The sequence below is a fragment of the Rhinolophus hipposideros genome, assembly GCF_964194185.1.
Source record: "Rhinolophus hipposideros genome assembly, chromosome: 12".
Lineage (NCBI taxonomy): Eukaryota > Metazoa > Chordata > Mammalia > Chiroptera > Rhinolophidae > Rhinolophus > Rhinolophus hipposideros.
Genome location: NC_138058.1, coordinates 23,745,314 through 23,759,221, shown reverse-complemented (window position 1 = coordinate 23,759,221; position 13,908 = coordinate 23,745,314). Strand labels below are relative to the sequence as shown.

The following is a 13,908-nucleotide window of genomic DNA, read 5'->3' as shown; positions in this document are numbered from 1 at the left end:
TATGATTATTCAATAGATGCAGAAAAAGCGTTTGACAAAATCCAGCATCAACTTATGATAAAAATTCTCAGCCTTTGAGAGTTTTTATCATAAGTTGATAAAACTCTCTTTATCAAAAGTTCCTTCTGGTAACAGAAGGAACATACCTCAACATAATCAAGGCCATATATGACAAACCCACAGATAACATCATACTCAATGGGGAAAAGCTAAAAGCATTTTCCTTAAGGTCAGGAAAAAGACAAGAATGCCCACTTTCACCACTTTTTTTTTTTTTAAAGATTTTATTGGGGGAAGGGGAACAGGACTTTATTGGGGGAACAGTATGTACTTCCAGGGCTTTTTTCCAAGTCAAGTTGTTGTCCTTTCAATCTTACTTGTGGAGGGCGCAGCTCAGCTCCAGGTACAGTTGCCGTTGCTAGTTGCAGGGGGCGCAACCCACCATCCCTTGCGGGACTCGAGGAATTGAACTGGCAACCTTGTGGTTAAGAGCCCACTGGCCCATGTGGGAATCGAACCGGCAGTTTTCAGAGTTAGGATCATGGAGCTCTAACTGCCTGAGCCACTAGGCCGGCCCCTCACCACTTTTATTCAACATAGTATTGGAAGTTCTAGCCACAGCAATTGGACAATCTTTCCAGATTGGAAAGAAAGAACTAAAACTGTCATTACCTGCACATGAAATGATACTATATAGAGAGAACCCCAAAAATTCCACCAGAAAAACTATTAGAGCTGACAAGTGAATTCAGTAAAGTATCAGGATACAAAATTAATATTCAGAAACCGATTGCATTTTATACACCAATAATGAACTGTCAGAAAGAGAAATTAAGACAATAAGTCCATTTACAATTGCCTAAAAAAAAAATGCCTAAGAATAAATTTAATCAAGGAAGTGAAAGACCTGACTTGAAAACTATACGATACTGAAGAAAAAAACTGAAGAATAAATATATGGTGATGGAAGGAGAACTGACTCTGGGTGGTGAACACACAATGGGATTTATAGATGATGTAATACAGAATTGTACACCTGAAATCTATGTAACTTTACTAACAATTGTCACCCCAATAAACTTTAATTAAAAAAACACACAAAAAACACTGAAGAATAATAAATAATAAAAAATAATAAATAAATAAATGGAAGCATATACCGTGCTCATGGATAGGAAGAATTAACATTGTTAAAATGTCCATACTACCCAAAGCATCTATAGATTCAATGCAATTCCTGTCAAAATACGAAAGGCATTTTTCACAGAAGTAGAACAAATAATCTTAAAATTTACATGGAACTACAAAAGATCCCAGATAGCCACAGCAATCTTGAGAAAGAAGAATAAAATTGGACATTATCATGCTACCTGGTATCAAGCTATACTACAAGATTATTACTATAAATACAGCAAAGTACTGGCTTAGTAACAAAATAGCATAGTACTGGCATAAATACAGACATATAGATCAATGGAACCGAATAGAGAGCCCAAAAATAAACCCATGCCTATATGGTTATTTAATCTATGACAAAGGAGGCAAGAATATACAGTGGGGTAAAGAGTCTATTCAATAAATGATGTTGAGAAAACTGGACAGATACATGCAAAAAAGTGAAATTGGACCACCTTTTCACACCATATACAAGACTATATTCAAAATGGATTAAAGACTTAAATGTAAGATCTGAAATCATAAAACTCCTGGAAGAAAACATGGGCAGTAAACACTCTGACATTGCTTTTAGTAATATTTTTTCTGATCTATCTCCTTAGGCAAAGGAAACAAAAGAAAAAATAAACAAATGGGACTACATAAAACTAAAAAGTTTTCGCATAGCAAAGGAAACTACCAACAACACAAAAAGACATTCTACTGAATGGGAGAAGATATTCACCAATGCTACATCTCATAAGAGGTTAATATCTAGAATTTATAAAGAACTCATACAACTCAACACCAAAAAAACCTCCGAACAATCCAATTAAAAAGTGGGCAGAGAACCTCAATAGACATTTCTCCAAAGAGGACATACACGTGGCCAACAGACATATGAAAAGATGCTCAACATCACTAACCATCAGAGAAATGCAAATTAAAACCATGATGAGATATCACCTCACACCTGTCAGAATGGCTATCATCAATAAATTAACAAATAACAATTGTTGGCGAGGATATGGAGAAAAGGGAACTCTCGTGCACTGTTGGTGGGATTGCAAATTGGTGCAGCAAGTATGGAAAACAGTTGGAAGTTCCTCAAAAAATTAAAAATATAACTATCTTATGACCATGCAATTCCACTTCAGGGTATTTATCTGAAGAAATCCAAAACACTAATTTGAAAAGATAATATATGCACCCCTATGTTCACTGCAGCACTACTTACAATAGCCAAGATTTGGAAGCAACTCAAATGCCCATCAATAGATGACTGGATAAAGAAGATATGGTACTTATATTCAATGGAATATTATTTGTCGATAAAAAAGAATGAAATCTTACCATTTGAGACAACATGGATGGATGTAGAGAGTATTATGCTGAGTGAAATAAGTCAGACTGAGAAAGACAAATACCACGATCTCACTTATGTGTGGAATCTAAAGAACAAAATAAACAAACAAACAAAACAGAAACAGACTCATACATACAGAGAACAAACTGATGGTTGCCAGAGAGGAGGGAGTTGGGGAGCTGGGTGATAAAGGTGAAGGGATTAAGAAATACAAACTGGTAGTTACAAACTAATCACGAGGATGTACAGTACAGCATTGAGAATATAGTCAATAATGTTGCAACAACTATTTATAGTGCTAGATGGGTACTAGACTAATGTGGGGGAATCACTGCATAAATTATATAAATGGCTACACTGTACACTGTAACTTAAAAAAAACAATAATAATAAAAAAAGAAAATGAAACCTTTACATAGTTTCCAAAATTTTGTTGTGATTTTTTTCTCTCTCTCATTTCTTTTCTCTTGTGAGTTTATACTGTGGTGGCAGGGATTTCTAGTTGTCCCTCCATATTTATCCTCTTCCTCTAAGGCACCAAAACTGTCAAATTTTATTCGGGCACCATGACTCTCTGGAATAATAACTTCATTTCCTAGTCTCTCATACCCTAGGAGTTTCAGTGTGATTAACTTCTGGCCAATGGGATGATGGTAAGCAAAGTGATGGGAGCAACTTTTGATAAGTGTTTTTAAAGGGTGTGGGAGTTCCCTTTGCTCTCCTTTTCCTTTCCTGCTTGCTGGAATACAGGCATAAGAGTAGCAGTGTGCACCACAAGATAGCCAAATTAGAGCACTATTCGTCCTAAAATCCCATTGTAGATCAAATATGATTTAAATAACTTCTTTGTTCTCATAAAAAGATAAAAAGAATTGGTAAGATCTTCACAGTAAGAGAATTTTTCTGAAACTGCTTTGAGAGGAGATTAATCACTTTGGTCAGATTTATTTATATTAAGGGCACAATGGATATAAAAGGAATTCTAATATTTTAATTATGATTCCTCTGTCATGATTCCTTATAAAAAGTTCAGGATTATTTGATTATACTCAGAAATTAAATATGAGGAGTTATATTGAGGTTCATTTTGGGCAAGATTCCTACCCGCTCTCTCCATTTATATTTTGAGCTAACTGCAGATAGACAATGACAGATACTCATATAGGTCAGCAACAATGGATTTAAGGTAACATTTTCCTTAAACTAAGATTCAATTTTTCTATACATAAGGTAATGGCATTGATTTTCTTGAGCTTTTAACCAGGGTTGAACTTACTGTTCTTTTGAAAAAAAATTTGGCTTGTAATTTTTCCTGAGTTACTAGTCAGTGGTTTTTAGTCTAGAATGGTCTGCCTCTCCTAATAGGGTAATTATGGGATCAAGGGATTCATCTAGGGCCAGAGGTACCGAGGAGGGCCAGGTGCATGTAATATAGTCACTTGAGGAGGGGAAAAAAAAATCCTTTTACCTTTGTTTGGGACATGAGCTCATTTCTCAAAAATCCTCTTATTCTGGATATCTTTCATTTGCCCTTCCAGATCACTCTACTTTTCTCTACCTTTATTGCCTGACAGAAGGTTGATATCACCGCCAAATATGGTCACGGGACAGACATGTGCAAGGAAAATGGCATCACAGAGGAACATTTCTGCCACACGGCCATAAACATCACTCTCACTTTCACTCTGTCTTCAGTATACTTGTAGGATATATAATCCCTGGATTACATACAGTGAGAGCGATACATTTTGTTTATCCATTCACCAGTTAATAGACATTCTTATTGTTTCGCATTTGGGGCTGCCATGAACATTCCAGTATGTGTATTTGTGTGAATGCTTGTTTTCATTTCTTGGGGTCGGGGATTGTTGGGTTACAAGGAAGGTGTATATTTAACTTTTTAAGAAATTGACAACCTTTTTCCCAGAGTGGTTGTATCAGTTTACCTTCCTGTCAGCAATGAATGAGGCTTATAGTTTCTCCACCTTCTCACCAACACTTGGTATTGCCTGTCAGTATTACCTGTCTGTTTAATTGTAGCCATTCTGGAGAGTATGTCATGTCACTTTTGTTTTTAACTATTTAGAAATAATTATAGATTCACAGAAAGTTGCAAAAGTTATACATAGAGGACTTATGTACTCTTCACCCAGTTTCTTCCAGTGGTTACATCTTACATAACTATAGCACAATTTCAAAACCAAGAAATTACCTTGGTTGAATGTATGCAGAGTTCTGTATCATATTATCACATCTGTAGTTTCATGTAACCACCACCTCAATCAAGACAGAATTATTCTATCACCACAAAGATCTCCCTCATGCAATCTTTTTATAGTCACCTCTCCCCCATACCAGTGCTAACCCTTGGAAACCAGTAATCTGTTCTCTACAATTTTGTCATTTTGAGTGTTATATAAATAGAATTAATGTGTGTGACCCTATGAGATTGGCTTTTTCCCCCTACACAGCATAATGCTCTTGCGATCCATCCAAGTTGAGCATGTCAATAGTTCATTTCTTTTTATTGCTGAGGAGTATTCCATAGTATGGATTTACTAGTTTGTTTAATCATTAAGCCATTAAAGGACTTCCAGTACCATGCTGAATAAGAGTGGTGAGCATAGATATTTTTGTCTTATTCCCAATCTTAGGGGTAAAACATTCAGTCTTTTACCTATTAAATATAATGATAGCAAAGCTAAAACAAATGAATGGGACTATATGAAACTGAAGAGCTTCTGCACAGCAAAAGAAACCATTGACAACATAAAGAAGCAACCAACTGAAAGGGAGAAGATTTTTGCAAACAGTGCCTCTGATAAGGGGTTAGTATCCAAAATACACAAGGAACTCATGCAACTCAACAACAAAAAAACAAACAACCCAATTGAAAAATGGGCAGAGGACCTGAAGAGACATTTCTCCAAAGAGGATATACAAATGGCAAACAGACATATGGAAAAATGCTCAACATCGCTAATCATCAGAGAAATGCAAATAAAAACCACAATGAGATATCACCTCACCCCAGTCAGAATGGCTATCATCAACAAGACAAATAGCAACAAGTGTTGGAGAGGCTATGAAGAAAAAGGAACCCTCATACACTGTTGGTGGGAATGCAGACTGGTGCAGCCGCTATGGAAGGCAGTGTGGAGGTTCCTCAAAAAATTATGAATAGAATTACCATATGACCCAGCAATCCCTCTTCTGGGTATCTACCCCAAAAATCTGAAAACATTTATACATAAAGACACGTGTGCTCCAATGTTCATTGCAGCTTTGTTTACGGTGGCCAAGACATGGAAACAACCAAAATGCCCTTCGATAGATGAATGGATAAAGTAGTTGTGGTATATATACACAATGGAATACTATTCGGCGGTAAGGAAAGATAAAATAGTACCATTTGTGACAACATGGATGGATATTGAGATTATAATGCTAAGCGAAATAAGTCAGACAGTAAAAAGTAGAGAACTATATGACTTCACTGATATATGGTATATAAAATTGAAAACAACAAAAGAACAAGACAAATGTAGGAACAAAACTCATAGATATAGACAATAGTTTAGGGGTTACCAGAGGGTAAGGGGGGAGTGGGGCTCCAGAAGAAGATAAACGGGGTCTAATATATGGTGATGGAAAGAGAACTGACTCTGGGTGGTGAACACAATGTGAGATACAGATAATGTATTACTGAATTGTACACCTGAAATCTATGTAACTTTACTAACAATTGTCACCTCAATAAACTTTAATTAAAATAATAATGTTAGCTATAGATTTTATCATTAATGGGTGTTGAACCTTATTAAATGCTTATTAAAGATTTTATCATTAATGGGTGTTGAACCTTATTAAATGCATATCATTTCAATGATATGATCATATGATTTTCTTCTTTAGTCTTTTAATATAGTGAATTATTTTAATGATTATCAAATTTTGAACCAAACTTTCATTCCTGAAGTAAACCTCACTTAGCTATGGTATATAATTCTTTTTGTATATTGCTGAATTAAATTTATTAATATTATATTAAGACTTTTTTGCATCTGTATTCATGAGGGATATTGGTCTTTAGTTTTCTCTTTTGTGTATTCTCTTTTTTTTGGCATTCGAGTAATAACTGGTCTCATAAAATGAGTGGGTAAAAGTTCCCTTCCATTTTCTGGAAAAGATTGTGTAGAATTGGTATTAATTCTTCTTTGAATACTTGGTAGAATTCTCCAGTAATTCTACCTTGAATCTGGGCCTAGAGATTTCTTGTTCAGGAGTTTTAAAATTATGATGTCATTTTTTTTCATAGTTACAGGGCTGTTGCAATTATTTATTTCATATTAGGTTGTGGTAGTTTGTGCTTTTCAAGGAATTGATCTATTTCATCTATGTGTTCAGATTTATGTATATAGATTTGTTCATACTGTTCTCTTATTATCCTTTGGAAGCTTACTGGGCCTGTAATGATACTCTTTGTTTCATTCCTAATATTGGTAAGTTATATATTCTCTATTTTTCTTTGTCTGTCTTGCTGGAGGTATGTTAATTTTGTTAATCATTTTGAAGAATTAGCTTTTTGTTTCAATTTTCTGTCCCTAATTTCATTTATTTTTGTCTTTATTATTTCCTCCCTTCTGCTTCCTTTGGATTTATTTTACTCATCCCTTTCTAGTTTCTTGAGGTGGGAGCTTATATTACTGATTTGAAACTTTCCCTATTCTAATGTAAACATTTAGTGCTATAAATATCTCTGTCAGTACTATGTTAGCTGGATCCCACAACTTTTGACATGTTGTATTTTAATTTTCATTCAATTCAATATATTTTAAAAATTTCCCTTGACATTTCTTCTTTGATCCATGATTTATTTAGAAATGCATTGTTTAGTGTTCAAGTGTTTGGAGATTTTCCTGTTATGCTTCTGTTATTATTTTCTAGTTTGATTCCATTGTGGTCAGAGAACATACTGTGTATGACTTCAATTCTTTCAAATTTGTTGAAATTTCTTTTATGGCTCAGGATATGGTCTATTTTGATAAATATTCTGTGGGTGCTTGAAAAAAATATGTCTTCTGTTGTTGGATGGAGTATTCTATAAATGTCAATTAGATCCTGTTGGCTAATGTTTTTCTACATCCTTGTTGATTTTCTCTAGCTGTTCTAACAATTGTCAAGATCAGGGCATTGAAGTCTCCGGCTGTAATTTTGAATTTGTCTATGTCTTTCAGTTTTATCAGTTTTGCTTCACATATTTCACAGAGCTGTTGTTTGGTGGGTATGCATTTAGGATTGCTATGTCTTCTTGTTGGATAGACTCTTTTATCATTATCTAATATCCCTCTTTGTACCTGATATCCTTTGCTCTGATGTCTACTTTATTTGATATATAAATACAGCCAATTCTGCTTTGTTTTGATTAATGTTAACACAGTATATCTTTTTCCATCCTTTTACTTTCAACCTACTTCTATTGTATTTGAAGTTAGTTTTTTGTAGATAGGATACAATTGAGTCTAAGGCAGAACAGATTCAAACTTCTAAAAACTAAAGACAAACTTTTGAAAGCAGAACACTGACACCTTACCTAAAAGGGGAAAAAAATCAAGTAACAATAGATTTTTAAAATCAGAAACCATGGAGGCCAGAGGAAGTGTCACCTCATCCCTTCCCCCTCCTCTGCTAATCTCTTTCTTTTAAATGGTATATTTAGACCAATTATATTTAAGTTAATTATTGGTATGTTAGCCTGCCAATTTATTTGCTGTTTTATGTTTGTTCCTTCAGTTTTCCATTTCTCTGTTTTCTTTTACCCATCTCCCTGTGGACTTAAATATATGTGTGTGTATATATATATATATATATATATATATATATATATATATATATATATATTAGAATTCCATTTTAATTTATCTATAGTATTTCTGAGTCTAGCTCTTTGTATAGATTTTTAAAGTGATTGCTTTAAGTGTTATTATACATACATACTTATCACAGTCTACTGGTGTCAACTGTGTCTTTAAGTCTCTTTACCTTCCCCTGTTTATAATGTAATTATCTTAAGTATTTCCTCTATATCCATTAACAACCAGATCAGAAAATATTACAATTTTTGCTCTGACTGTCAACTATAATTTAGAAAACTCAGTAGGAAGTCTATTATATTTATCCATATTTTATTCTTTCCCTTGTTCTTTCTTCCTTCTGGATATTCCAAGATTCTTTCTTTTAGAATTTCCTTTCTGTTTCAAGAACTTCCTTCAACAATTCTGTTAAGGTTAGTCTGCTGGTGACAAATTCTCTTAGTTTTCCTTCATCTGAAAATATCTTTATTTCTGATTCATTCCTTAAAGGTATTTCCACTGGACACAGAGTTATAGGTTAACAGTTCTTTTTTTTTCCTCTTAAGATTTTATTGGGGAAGGGGAACAGGACTTTATTGGGGAACAGTGTGTACTTCCAGGCCTTTTTATTTTTTTTTCGAAGTCAAGTTGTTGTCCTCTCAATTTTAGTTGTGGAGGGCGCTGTTCAGCTTCAAATTGTCCTTTCAGTCTTAGTTGTGTGCAGCTCAGCTCCTGGTTACCATTGCTAGTTGCTGGGGGAGCAGCCCACCACCCCTTGAGGGAGTTGAACCGGCAACCTTGTGGTTGAGAGGACGTGCTCCAACCAACTGAGCCATCCAGGAGCTCAGCGGCAGCTCAGCTCAAGGTGCCATGTTCAATCTTAGTTGCAGGGGGCGGAGACCACCATTTCTTGCAGGACTCGAGGGGTTGAACTGGCAACCTTGTGATTGAGAGCCCACTGGCCCATGTGGGAATTGAACCGGCAGCCTTCGGAGTTAGGAGCATGGAGCTCCACCTTCCTGAGCCACTGGGCCAGCCCAACAGTTCTTTACTTTCAGCATTTGAAAAATGTGACACTTCCTCTGGCCTCCATAGTTTCTGATGAAAAAAATTGTTACTTGATTTTCCCCCCCTTTTAGGTAAGGTGTCAGTGTTCTTTCAAGAGTTTGTCTTTAGTTTTTAAAAGTTTGAATCTGTTCTGAGTTAGAACAGATTTCTTTGCATTTATCCTGTTTGAGGCTAGACAGCATCTTGAATATGTAGGTTTATAACTCTTGCCAAATTTGGCAAATTTCCAGTGATTATTTCTTTGAATATATTTTTTACCCTGCCTTTCTTTCCCATTCTTCTTGGATTCTGATGCCACAAATGTTAGATTTTCTGTTACAGTCTCACAGGTCCCTGTGGCTTTGTTCATTTTTTTAAGTCTATTTTCTCTCTGTTGCTCAGAATGGGTAATTTCTATTTTACCTTCACGTTCACTGATTCTTTTCTGACCTCTCTATTCTGCTGTTGAGACCATCGAAGGTTTTTGTTTTTCAAATTTCAGTTATTGTATTTTGCAGTTCTAAAATTTCTATTTGGTTCTTCTCTGTACTTCTTTTTCTTTGATGAGATTTTATTTTTTCCATTTATTCTAAGCATGTTCATAATGATCATAGCTGCTTGCTGAAGCATTTTTATGATGCTTCAATTTCTGTGGGCTAAAAAAAGTATTCAAAGAAATAATCACTGAAAACTTGTCAATTTTTATAATGGCTGCTTCAAAATCTTTTTCAGATAATTCCAACATCTGTGTCATTTAAGTATTGAGGTCTGTTATCTTCTCATTCAAGTTGAGATTTTCCTGGTTCTTGATGAGTGATTTTCTTTTTATTGTATTCTGGACATTTTGGGTATTATAAGGATTTGGATCTTATTTAAATCTTTTGCTTTAGCAGGCCTCCTCTGACACTGTACCAGTGGGGGAAGTGAGGTTTCCAGGTAATTATTGCCAGGGGTGTAACTCTACTTGGCCTCTGATTACAACCCAGAAGGGAGGGTGCCTTGTTATTTTTGGGTAGGGGTGCAAGTTCAGTCTCCCCACATGGCCCCCACTGACACTCTGGGGATGGGGAAGCTTCATTACCATCAGGTGGGCATAAAAGTCCTGGCTTTTTACTAGGCCTTCACTGACACCATCCTGCCTTGGAAGTAAAAAGGTGCCTCACTGCCATGCCTCACATGGCCTCCACTCTGCCTCTTCCAGCATCACCTCAGCAGCAGAGGCATTGTTAATGTTGGGTAGGAGAGCGGTAGTACAGGCTCCCACATGGTTCCCATGGACACTAGCGGGAGGAGATCTTGTTCCCACCAGGTAGGGACAAAAGTCCTGGCTCTCCAGCAGACCTTCCCTGATGATCCCAGCAGCAAGGCTGCCTCAGGAAGAGGATGCACTAGAACTTCTGAAGTCTTTCTCATCCCTGTGATTCTGAACTTTGTATAGGGGACCAACTGAAGATTTGAATTTGATTGATGATGAGGAGACACAGTTGTCTATGTGTAAGGGAGCTTTGTAAAAGCATTACCCCTGGCCCAGCCTTTGCCTTCGGAAACCCTAGGGGGAGTTTCATTTGAGTCCCATGTGAAACAGTAGAGAACACATTTTCATGTTTCTGCACAGCTAGGGCTTTCTGAGCAAAGACAACTGGAACCTGAGTGAAAAGACAAGTCTTGGAAGTTAAAGAGTGATTGAATAACCAGAGGCCTCTGAAGAAATTTAGAGATGTATTATTCTTTGCATTTCAAAGGTGTGAAGAGTCAGTTGCTTATATTCCAAAGGTCTGTAAATGCCAAGGTTTCTTTCCTTCTCTCAAGCGTGGAGGGGGGCAAGATATAGCCTATTTAAACTCCCATATTAATAATTTTGGGATTCCTCTTTTGCAGTACAATGCCCCCACCCCCTTCCTTACGTGCAGGATGACATCTGGCTCTCATTGTGTTGCCTGTGGTACTGGGTATAAGAATGAGCACAGTTAATGCTATAAGTAATAATAACTGTGACCCTTGCTTCAGAAACCTCATATTTCCTTTCAGGATAAAGTGAAAAAAATACAGCTATACTCACCACAAAGGGGAGGATACACTCGTGCTGATTTTGTACCAGGTATAAGCTGAAGAGGGACATGCGGCTGGGGCCCATCAAGCTGCAGGCTAGAGAGAAAAAGTTCTGCAAAGCCTCACAGAGGTTGGAGCAGATGTCAGCCCAGGACGGTAGAGCGATATGCACAATGAGAATCCTCGGAGGTCGCTCGTACATCTGTGTGGGAGTAGAGGGTCCTTTACCAGTAGTTCGTCCATGATACATGGCAGCCAGACCAAAGGTGGAACTGCAGCCACCACCTGGATATTCTCTACACCTATAGGGAAGAAAAGAGAAATCATTGGCTTTCATAAAACTGAATTATATGCTCTGTGGAAACAATGAACACAGGTCTAGGGGATTAAGTCCAGAAAGGAGTCAGACTGGGTACTAACTCAAGCTTCTCTAGGCTGGCTATCGCATTTTTATTTATTTGTTTTTTTAGTGTGTGATTTCATTTATGTACAATGTACAGAACAGGCAAATCCATAGAGACAGAAAGTAAATTAATGGTTGCGAGAAGCTGAGGGCAGAGGGAAATGGAGAATGATTGCTAATGGATGAAGTGTTTCTTTTAAGGGGATGAAAACATTCTGGAATTATGGAGTATAATGGATGTACACATTTGTGAATATAGCAAAAACCGCTGATTTATACACCTTGAATGATAAATGTTGTGGAAGGCTATCCCTGCTTAATAGCTCCCAAGGGATTTAGATGTTTGCCTGTAATGTAAGTCTGAGAATGCTTAAAGATATTGAGTGGAACTAATCAAAAAGATATACAAAAGTGAAACTTCAGTCTCAAAGTAAGTTATCTGCCCTCATAAACTTTGTTTCTTTATTAGCATTTATTGTACTGTATTGTAATTTGTTCCTATGACTTTCTCTCCCACTATATTGTGTAAGCTTTCCAAGGGTGGAGAACATTTCGTCAACTTTATCAGTGCTCATTGTTTTTTGCTACACAAAAAACAATTTCCATTCTTAAAAATGAAAATATGACCACATTTCCTCCTTCAGGACTCGTTTGAGACCCTTCATGACTTGATCTTCAGCCTTATTGGACAAATTACTAGAAAAATATACCTAACCAATATTAATTAACATAGAAGATTTAAAACCTAAATACTCTATAACCATTGAAGAAATTTAATTGGTAGTCAAATATCTTCCCACAGAATACACTACAGGATCAGATGATTCCACTGACAAGTTCCATCAAACTCTCAAAGACCAAGAACTTCAATCCTAATTTCTTTCAGAGAATAAGAGAGGGAACACTGCTCAGTTAATTTTACTAGGTTAGCATAACCTTTGATATCAAAATCAGATAAGAGTATTATAAGAAAAAAATTTATAGGATAATCTCATCCATGAATTCAGATGTAAAAATGCTACATAAAATATAAACAAATTGAAAATAGCAACATATAAAAAGAATAGAAGAAATTAAAGTCATTGTTTGCATAAGATATGATTGTATATATAGAAAATCTAAAAGAATCTACAGTTTTATAATTTTCTCCAAAAGTTCTCATTTTTTATTAAATTTTATTCTTAGAAATTTGCTATTTTTAATGTTAATTTACATGACGTATTTTAAAATTTCGTTTTCAGTTTGTTGCCAATGTATGGAAATAAAATTGATTTCTGTATATTGATTTTGTATTTAACAACCTTGCTGCAATTGCATGCCCTCTTATTAATTATAATAATTTATCTGTTAGATCCTTTTGGATTTTTTTTGTTCACAATCATATAATCTGTGAATAATGACATGCACAAGGATATATGAACAAAGTCAGATCATAGCAGCAAAAAGATTATTCATAACGTCTTGTTCACAATTATCCCAAACCGCAAACAACACAGTATAGTCACACATACAGAAATGAAAATGAGTGAACTAGAGTTACATGCAACAACATGGACGACTCTAAGACACAATACTGAATAACAGAAGCAAGACACAAAGAATACATATAGTAAGATTCCATTTACATAGATATTTTGAAATAAGCAAACATAACTAATAATATATTGTTTAGAGATCGGAACATAATGGTAAAACTATTTTTAAAAAGCAAGGAAATGATTATCACAAAAATTAGGGGAGCTGTTTTCTCTAGAAAGGAAGGAGTACATTACTATTAGAAGGGACAAAAGAGGAGGTTCTGGGTATTGGCAATGTTCTATTTCTTGACTTTTACTGTGGTTACATGGGTGCTCACTTTATAATTATTAAACTATATGTTCATGTTTTATGAAATATTTTCTATGTTATACTTAACACTAAAAATATTTCAAAAAGAGCATTAGGACAAACAAAATATTTTTTAGATTGAAAAAACATATCCCACCTCTGGGAACTAAAATAATTCTATATAATTGTTTTTTAGCTAAAAAAAATGA

At 35.5% G+C, this 13,908-nt stretch overlaps 1 protein-coding gene across 1 annotated transcript in view; it reads right to left on the bottom strand.

Moving 5' to 3' along the window:
- M1AP (meiosis 1 associated protein) overlaps positions 1 to 11,719 on the bottom strand; it is a gene marked incomplete at both ends in the record, with an annotated part of 46,954 nt that extends 35,235 nt beyond the window's left edge. Inside the window, one exon of the mRNA XM_081067893.1 lies at positions 11,480 to 11,719. Within this exon, the coding sequence (XP_080924019.1) occupies positions 11,480 to 11,719 (240 nt within the window). The remainder of the gene's footprint in view (positions 1 to 11,479) is intronic.
- Positions 11,720 to 13,908: the final 2,189 nt, after the last annotated feature.